The following is a 9,998-nucleotide window of genomic DNA, read 5'->3' on the forward strand; positions in this document are numbered from 1 at the left end:
ACCAAAGGAATTAATTGTCTCAGAAATGATTACTTTTTTAATGTGTCTCTCTCTAATTAATTTCTCTTATGCAAGAAATGTCATTTTACCGCTTATGATATTTGACAAGTAATTAATAAGAGTTATATAATAGTTATAAGAGAACCAGTCATGACAGTTGTTTTAAAAGGATCGTAAAATGTTTGTGTTGTAGGCGAAGAAGGAGATCTATGATGTAAAGCAGCAGAGGCTCTGTCTGGCACAGGACGAGTACAATCACCTCAATAACGCCTTATCCACCCTCGGCGCATCGCGTACAAGTTGTGAGTGTTATTCAATAGAAAGTGAATTTTTCTACAATATTAAGTGTTTTAATACAAACAGATTTTAAAGAATTTTCTAAATTAATATAAATTTCATAAATCGTGCGCAATATGTGCTACTGTTTACGCGCGTATTTTGTCAATTTTTTTCGTGACCGTGAAAATATTTCATTATTAAAAAAACATTTTGGAACATTGCTATAAATTTAGAGTATCGTTATAATTGACAGTTTTCGAATTTTACACTTTACATATTATCGAAGATTTAAAATCTGAGTAGATTATAATACGAGTGCAGGCAGATTGCATCGTGGAAAGTATTGACGGGTGTTTGTGGTGCGCAGTGTGTTCCAGCTCGAGTTCCTTGAGTACCAAATATGACCCTGACCTGCTTAAATCTGATGTGGCACTCGCCAGGAACCGAGTTTCTCGATTAAAACGAGAACTCGAGCAGATTCGCGCGGAGATGAACTGCACGCAACGAGGAGTGGATACTCTTGTCAGGTATTATACGCGCAAACGTCAATCACCGATTTTTCTACTAAAGCAATTTTATATTAGTTTACATATAAAACATACATTACATATTTAAAAATTAAATTTTTGCCAAAATTATTTGTGCGTATTTTCTCGAAAATATTTTATGTAATATTTTTCATTCTCTTTTTCATTTTTTTCTTACTTTTAATTTTTCGAAAAATTGATCAATGTTTTAAATTGCGTATTTTTTTTTATTAATGCCTATTTTTTAATTTATATATGCATTGTTATACCAGTTTATGTAGCACTTTAAGAACAGCTCTAACTTTTGCGGTCTATTTGCTTGATCAGTGTGGAGCAAAAATTGAGCGGTCATCATGCTGGCTGCTACAACATCACGGAGGCGCAAGCAATTTACGCAGAGCTCCGCAACATCCAGAAGTCTTTGAGCTCCGGCGAGAAGGAGAAGGCTGAGCTGATGCAGTCGCTGGCGCAACTCAAGGACGAGCTGACGAGGCTGCAACTGTGCGAGGGTAGTCCGGAAGCCAGCACGCTCAGTCTGCCACAGGAGAAGCTCAGCACGGCCTCCCAGACTGATCTCTCGGGCGAACTAGTGCCGATCGGGACCCGATTGGCCGAGATGGCGCGTATGAGGTTGCAGTACGACGAGGCGAGGAAGCGGATCCAGCACATTCAACAGCAATTAGCGGATCTCGAGGAGAAGGTGACGCCGGGCCAGTCCGAGAGCGACAAGGACAAGCTCCTGCTGTTCCAGGAGAAAGAGCAGCTGCTGAGGGAATTGCGAAGCATCACACCGCGCACGCGGACGCAACAGGACATGAAGAAGATCCAGTGCGAGATCCGCAGGCTCGAGCAGGATCTCAATAACGCGTTTGAGCTGTCGAACAAGACCATCACCGATCGCGTACGGCTGCACGAGGAGAAGCAGCTGCTGCTGCAGCAACTCAGGGACGCCCTGCGTTCGATGGCGATGCTGGAGGGCCAGTTGAAGACGCTGAGCGCGAGCACGTTATCGGTGAGCAGCAGCTCCAGCCTCGGTAGCCTCAGCACGACCAGCAGCAAGGGTTCCCTCAGCTCTGGCCTCAGCTTCACTGATATTTACGGCGGCCCGCAGTGTCTAGGATCGGCCTGCTCGCAGCAGGAACGACCGGTCGACATGGTGGATCTGCACAGACGCGTGGAGAGACTGCTGCGCGGCTCCGAGCAGAACAATCTCGTCGGCACGCCGTCGCCCGGTAGATCTCAGCCCAGTCTCTCACCGAGATCGAGTCTATCCAGTGTGAGTCCGCCGGTGTCGCCATTGTACGAAAACGCGCCGATGGGACCGCCGCCTACGTATGAACAGGTGGAGCTGCAGAGACGGCAGCATCAAAGAACGGTGCCCGTGGCGAGCGCTAGCGCGACGGCAGCAACGGCGACAGTGGCGTGCAGCGGCGCGATTCCGTCGCATTTGGACGGAACTCAATTGGAGGACCGTTTGACGGAACTCAGGCTTAGTCAGCAGCAGGGAGTGATCGCTCAGCAGGAGCAGACGTGCTCTTCCAATACGCAGGATCGTATGAAGCTTGTGATCGGTCCCCATCCGCCTGTCGAGCTGCAATCGAGTAACATGTCTCAAGGCAGTGGTCTGGGTAGGCCTGGTGGCGCGACCGGCGTGCAGCTGCAGCTACAGCAGGTGCCGACGCCGCTTGTGCCTCAGGAACCACCGCCTCTGTCGCCAATCAGCGAGACGCCGCCACCCACCGGGATAAGATCGAGGGCCAGCAGTTCCGGTACCAACACCAGATCCGTTTCCGCCGCGGTCTCCGACGAGAGCGTCGCCGGCGACTCGGGCGTCTTCGAGGCGTCGAACCGAAAAAGACTGTCCGGTCATATTTCCGACGTGGATTCGTTGGCTACCAGCGAGATGAGCTTGGAAACGGCGCAGGTGCAAATCAAACTGAGGTGCGTTTCATTTATTTATGATATTTATTATAGACTTTATACGCGGAAGAAAAATGTTATTACGCTAAATAATTTATATATAGCTTTGTGTAACTTAAAATAGTTATGAACTTTTTTTCATAAAATTATAAATATTTTCTTATAAAACATTTATTAATTTTCTATATAATATTTATGATTTTTATATCATCTTAAATATTGTTCTTTATTTATTGCACATATTACGTTTTTATCTGCGTTTTTTCGACAGTTTGGACAAAGTAGGACGAATTAATATCGATAATTTTGCTTTCATCAGGTATTCGGTGAGCGATGGATTGCTTCATATTGGCATCGAACGCGCAAGGAATCTATCCGCGCTTAATATACCCAATAACGCGCAAGTGTGAGTATCCACAAGATTCTTTCAATTATTCTCGGACAGTATATTTCACGCAATATTTTCACTCTTGCTTCAGTAGTCTCGACTTTCATTCCTCGGGAGCTAAATTAAACATTTACATTTGCGCGATTAGTTAAAGAGTTCAATATGCATGCCACTGCGCAAACTATCCGCGAATGGTATCTCGTTTTCAAAAATGACCGATTAAATAACTCGATTGCGCAACATCAGATCAACCTGCTGGTTACGCAAATGCAGTCGACTTTTGTCGATTTGCCAGTCGCAATTGGCGATCTTGATGACCCGTGTTAGCCGCTTGATCGACCACTCGAGCCGCGCCACTGACGTATCTGAAATCGGAATGTAATTATGAAATCCTCGTCGCTCTCGTGTCTGGATCATTGACCAGTTGAACGCCGCGCGTTCACCTTCGTTACGTAAGAGCTCGCTATTATCAACGATACTGTGTCTCGCAATTAGCTTTACGGCCACTCGGGAATTTATTCCCGCATTCATTGTGTCCGAGCACTGGCCATAAGTTCGCGAAACGGCGCGATGAAGGAAGAAAGGAGACAATGCGTAGTTACGTAGAGCGTTTGATTAATGATCACCCTTTCGTACGGCGGTGAACCAACGTTTTCTAATCCCGTCAATAAAAGAAGCGAGAGAAAAGATCCTTCCTTCGAGCATTAGTTTTTGTTTGAATACTCCTTTAGAAAATTACTGGTGGTCCATGAGCATATTTGCGATCTAACAGTGTGACGACATATCGACCTCGAATCGCGTATGTTTTACGCAAAAAACTAATGTTTTTTCTCGTTTTGTATTTCAGGTACATCAAAACTGCCGTACTACCAATGATTCATCCCAAGTGTTGCACGAAAGCTGTCGTGGACTTGCAAAAACCGACCTTCGGCGAGACGTTCTCCATCGCCATGCCACTCAAGAAGTTGTATACGAAGACGCTGCAAGTGACACTCTGGTGTACCGAAGACGAAAGATGCTTGGTACGTACACTTTTGTATCTCGTAAAAAATTATTGCTCTACTTCAAGATTTCTTTATCGCAACGTCTGATGGATAAAGTATGAAAAAGAAGTCTGAGAAATGTTTCGAATCAATACAAAAATAAGAGAAATTTGCACAGAACAGACATTGTGAACAGTCAAATTGAGAACGAAATTAATTATTGCTCAATGATTGCTGTCTGATTATAGGGTTCTGCGCAAGTCTCGTTGGCAGACTTCAGTCCAGAATCTCCTAGCGTGAAATGGTACAACATACTCTCCTTCCACTTCATGCACCCGTCCGATAATCCTAGCGCCAGCACCAGCGCTTCCACGAGCGTCATCCGGCAGGCGAAACACGACAAACAGGAATCGGACATCTCGGTGTACAGAAGCGTGCAGAGTACAAAGGAGGAGAGCAGCGATGAGAGTACAATAATCAGCTCGCAGACGTCCACCTTGACGAGGAATCAAGGCTGCGACAACTTACAGACAGCTGTGACATTGAGACTGGAAGAATTGGCCAGTTGTTTGGCGATTGGAAATAGCCCCGAGGAGGAGGACGAGGACGGAGGCAGTGAAAGCGACAGTGAGGATAGCGGCGAGGAGGGTATTATCGTCGAGTTTATGGTGGAGGACAATGTTCTGGAGGATGTTTTGGAGCACGAGGTGAGCGACGATGCTTTAGAAGCGTTATTTACTTATTACTTTAATTTTATTATCGTGAAGCGATTGGTAATATGTCTATAGATTTAATGGAACTGACAATTGAAAATTGAAATCTTTCGAAGTTTGAACCTTCCGCTCGAAATTATAAATCAAATCTTTCGAGCTGTGGACACTTTCGCTGAGAGTCTCGACTCCAATTTTATCATTAAAATTAAGGTCGCGAGATGTGGAACGGTCTGGAAATAGCAGAGTAAAATTATGTTTTGCGATGCATCTGAGAAGGGAGCAAACAAAGCCTCTTTATCCTTATTCGAAATAAATATTTTATTTTGCAAAGAATTTTTGTTTTTAATATTTTAACTATTCGAACAGTCAAATATTTGAGCATCGGAAATCGATCGAACACAGTTCGATTTAGTTAAAATTGTATTAATTGTGCGAAGTTGCGTTAGCACTCGAATCTTTCGAAGAGTTTGCACGATTTGTCGGAATTTTTTCTTCTTGAACGCACTCGTGATGATTTGATTTGGTTTGGCCTAACAGGAAGATGAAGAGTTGAACGAGGAAACGAGGCAAACTCAGGACAAGGAAACAAACACCGAGTGCATATTTATTCCGGAGCAGGGCAAGCAAAGAAAACTCTCCGCGGCTGGCGTTGTGCCCGGCGCTGTTTATGACGACAAGAACTCTATTGTGATCAAGAGGAGTCAGACGTTCTCGCCGAGCGCAGCCGTCAGCAAAAATCATTACATCTGCCGCGTAAGTATCGCCTGTTGTTATTCTTATCTATTTCTACACAGAGAGAGAGTCGTAAGAAAATTTGTAGAATATAAAGGCCTTTAAATCTTGAATTTTTTAAATATGAAAATTTAAAGTTTTAATAAAACATACGATTAAACAGTCTTTGCTGCAATCGCTAAAATTAGACAAAAGACATACAGATTGCTTAAATACAGCTTGTTCAAAAAATTGCTGGCATTACTACTTTCACGCGTTTATTTGTTGTAGCGTTTGGAGGCAGAAATTTTTGGTAATCTAATAAAGTTTGATTGTATGTATTTATTTTTTTTTATCTTGTTTTGTGCAGCTTAATCGGAGCGACAGCGATAGCAGCATGCCGCTCTATCGCAGAGGCGGACCTTTCCAACGAAACTCGGTGGAGAGACGCTCTCTGCGATGGCGACGACCGTCCTCCGCTCTCAGTTACAAAACCACCTCGAAGAAATCGCCGCATTTGCCGCCCACCGCGAGAACGTCGTTGGATCTCGAATTAGATCTTCAGGCGCAACACGCTAGACTAAATAATCTCCAAGACGAGCTTTGTAGGTTACGGGAACTGAAGCAGCGGTTGGAACAAGCGCGCGAGAAAGGCGACACCGACCTGGCGACGTGGCTGTTGGAAGATCAGAAGTTCCAAAACCTCATGGCGCAAGCCGAAAGCGGCAAAAACGGCAAGAGCGCCGAGGATAAAAAAGTGGAGAAAATGCTAAAGAAAACTTCGAAGGAGATCTATAAGTTGAGGAAAACGAAGGCTGGCAAAGGAAAGCCCGACATAATCTCCTTCAAGTAAGTAATTTTATCTTAAGATTACTCACTGTTGTTATGATCTTAAAGATCATAATCTTAAAGATGTATTTTGACAAATGGACTGTGCACGTATTCATTATTTATGATTCATTCTTATTATCTTAAAATAGTTTAACACGATAACATGATAACAAATCTTTAAATAAATTTAATCAATAATTTCTCTACGACTTCAAAGATTATGTCTTCCACAGAAATATATATATAATGCAATAACTAACCAACATTTTTTTTTTTTTAGGGAAAAGATGGCCTTCTTCACGCGAGTGAATCTGAACGTTCCTGTTTTGCCGCCCGAGGATGTCGGGTCCAACGGTACGTGTTCCGCAGTACCGCACATGCACAGGAGGTACGCGTCGGAGCCGGTTACGAGCGTTCACAGTGCGATTACGAACTCCACAACGAGGCCGAACAGCGTTTCCGGTGCCTCGTCCGCCGCGAAGAGTGGCGTTGTCGTCACAGTAAACGCCAATGAGAACGAGGTCGCGGAGACTAACGCCAAAAATAAAGCGTCCGTGAACGCTAAGGGTCGGCCGACGGCGGCGGCGGAGTCGAGCGCGCCAAGTTCGGAGAACGGTGAGAGCGAGGTTCCGAAGTCCAGCGACAAGAACGGCAACGGAGAGCCAAAGAGATACGAATACGTCGTCGACAGGGTCCTCGGCGTGGAGGTGTGAGAGTTTGCGCGCGTTCCGGAGCTGCAACTTTCACGTTCACAAATCTATCTCCCAAGTTCGGAGTGTAGCAGGACAGGGAAAGGCGAGCGAGTACGCCTTCCTGAATCTGAGAGCCGCTAATTCGGAATCCCAGGTGCCATGCGCAGATTGCAAGTAAGCGCGCGCGTCGGAGAGCCCGAAGGGATAGGACAAAATGCGTGCGGAATTGATGCAACAATTAATGCGAACGACAGTATTCGCGGTGCGTGTGCCAATACCTGCGTTGCTGTGCTTCGACGGGCGCAGCAGCAAGAATTGCGCGCGAAACGCGATGTGTACATACGGAAAAGTAAATTATTTAAATGATACTCCATGCTAGGCTATTTATAATTGTTAACTCGACTCGAGCCCGAGTCAGTCCCGCGAAATCGCGGCCGCGACACTCTCGCGCGTCGCATATCGTTTGTTTCCTCTGTGCGTCGGAGCACATGACCCACCGAGCAGCTGGTCTGCGACTCAAAAAGTCTAACGAGAGTAGGCTGTGCCCAGGTTGGCTTAACGAATTTCGCTCCGGCCTCGGTATCGCTGTTTTTACGTCTTCGATTTTCTGGTTCTGAGCTCCCCAACGGGGAATCTGTTGTGTCTTAAGTGTCCTTCACGCACATCGATTCTGGCAACGCAAATCAATTAAAAATGTGCCTTATTATTGAACTCGTTGCGTGGGGAAAATGTCGCGAATTATACACGGTATCTGGTATATTGTGGTACAATCGATGACGCGGTGATTTCTGATGAAACAATGTTTTTTAGGTCGCGTGGTTCTCGAGAAATGCGATTCGCACATGAAATTTCGTGTATGATATATTTGAAACTGACATTACGATTTTTAATTATTTCTGAACTTCACTGATTGCACCATGGTTTGCTGGACATTCTGCATTCTGTAATCATTACATTGTTCGCACCGAGGACATGTAGGAGCATTTAGACGAGAGCGCGACAATCGAAAATACTCATTGCCATTTTCGCGAATAAGCAACGATTCGAATGAATTACAGCTTTAAAACAAGTTTTTTAAAACAAGTACACGTTGACGTTATATAAAAAGTATATAAATATCTCTCGCTGAATTGATTGCATCAACAATTGTTTGATTTACTGATGTTATTTGGTTTACTGATTTCCGGTTTACTGATGTTATTTTGTAATTCTTTTTTATTCCTTCTGCAGTTTGAATGAAAAAGAAAAAATATTAATTATCTAGCAGCAGATGGTGGAATTGATGCAATTAATCCCGAGAAGTGTTTTAAAAGATGCAATTGGTAATTAGTTTTAATAGATTATTTATCAGATTGAAATAAATTGACGTTTACTTTAATATTAAACGGTCACTATTTTGATGAGAGAGTTATAAAACGATCAAATATTTTACGACTAAGAAACTTAATTGGCGAAAGTTAAACTTAGCTTATTTAAAACACAGAAAAGATGTATCCATTTTCTTTACCTGAAGATACATTATATCTGATCTAACATTGAGGCCATGACTCAATGTGACTTCAATATCTGATCAGGAGTCTTAGTAATATTAGTTTACTATTACTTAGTAATAGTAATAAACTTACTATTACTTAGTAATAGTAAAACGATTATTTATTCGTATTTTTCTTGAAATGAAAGTAAAAAACATGAAATAAAAGGTTTACATTGTTTGAATTATTAGATTATAAGTTAGATACAGAAGGGATAAAAAATTTTTTGTTATTGTTTGAAATGTTTTTGTTAGTGTTTAAAGTAAATTCGACCGTTTTAATGTTAATGCAAAAAGTACAGAACTTGTTCGTCATCAAAGTCGTTGATAATGAGAGGTATCTCCAAGGTAAAGGATGCCATATTACGTGTATAGCGAGGAGCCCAGTGTAGATTTTGCGAGTTAAGGGGGAAAGGAGGACAATTGCAGCAAAAAATTGGGGAAAATATTTGTATATATTTTTGTATATACGCATCTCTACGTTATATCTACGCGCTTATAAATATATGTATATTTTATATATATATATTTATATATATATATATAAAAGTAAACACGAGAGAAGAGCAGTTTGCAGTGTAGTGACATGCTCACTTTGCATTATTTACAAATGGATTTTTATGGAACGTGCGTTCGATTTTATAGAGCGTTTCGTGAGCCTGCGAATTCATAGAGCGACTGCAAAATTAAATACGCAGTATAAAATACGCCAATTAAATACGCAATATAAAAAAAAAATATATATATCTATCTATATATTAATATATGTACATATAGATGTATATATATATTTTTCTTCGTTCGAATATATATATATATATATAAAATTGCCTCACCCAAGTGCTGAATTTATTACGCTCATGTATTTAATTAAAGTTATACATTATAATATTATTTACTACCGCATTAGCGCTTTATTGTATCAAAGTAAATATAATGGTAATATCAATAACGATGACGTACCACTAAGAATGCTAAATAGACGATAAACGTAATTTCGTAAAGAGGACATATACACACAGGCAGATACACACGTACACACCTCTACAGACACACATTCAAACCTGCAGGAACTATCACAATCACAGTTTGATTTGTAAGTAACGGTTCGTATGGTAATGATTAAAAGGACAAAATACAGTATACTCTTGCCACGTTTGTTTGTGTTGAATGCCTGTTCCTGCGCGTATTACGTTGTCCATCATCCCTCTTTTTATCGCAAATATTTTTCAATTAAAAAATATTGTATTATTCATAATTTTAATGTATAAAACTATTCTTGTATATATGTTTAAACTTTTTAAACAATCTTATTTATCTGTCTACATAATGCTAAAACTTGATTTATAGTAGAATAATTTTATATTTTTTAATTTTTGAACAAATACGTACTCTTTATGAATCTATTGTTAGAAAAATACAT

General features: G+C 41.7%; 1 protein-coding gene across 2 annotated transcripts in view; it reads left to right on the forward strand.

The window, feature by feature from the left end:
- The window catches only part of kibra (WW and C2 domain containing protein kibra), a 50,704-nt gene extending 40,971 nt beyond the window's left edge, over positions 1-9,733 (forward strand). For both annotated transcript variants that reach the window (XM_012378990.2, XM_067348561.1), the window contains 9 exons: positions 194-302; positions 647-806; positions 1,134-2,747; positions 3,046-3,132; positions 3,962-4,136; positions 4,346-4,804; positions 5,348-5,563; positions 5,892-6,370; positions 6,633-9,733. In XM_012378990.2, the coding sequence (XP_012234413.1) occupies positions 194-302; positions 647-806; positions 1,134-2,747; positions 3,046-3,132; positions 3,962-4,136; positions 4,346-4,804; positions 5,348-5,563; positions 5,892-6,370; positions 6,633-7,065 (3,732 nt within the window). In that variant the 3' untranslated portion in view covers positions 7,066-9,733. The remainder of the gene's footprint in view (positions 1-193; positions 303-646; positions 807-1,133; positions 2,748-3,045; positions 3,133-3,961; positions 4,137-4,345; positions 4,805-5,347; positions 5,564-5,891; positions 6,371-6,632) is intronic.
- Positions 9,734-9,998: the final 265 nt, after the last annotated feature.

This window comes from Linepithema humile, chromosome 2, assembly GCF_040581485.1.
Source record: "Linepithema humile isolate Giens D197 chromosome 2, Lhum_UNIL_v1.0, whole genome shotgun sequence".
Lineage (NCBI taxonomy): Eukaryota > Metazoa > Arthropoda > Insecta > Hymenoptera > Formicidae > Linepithema > Linepithema humile.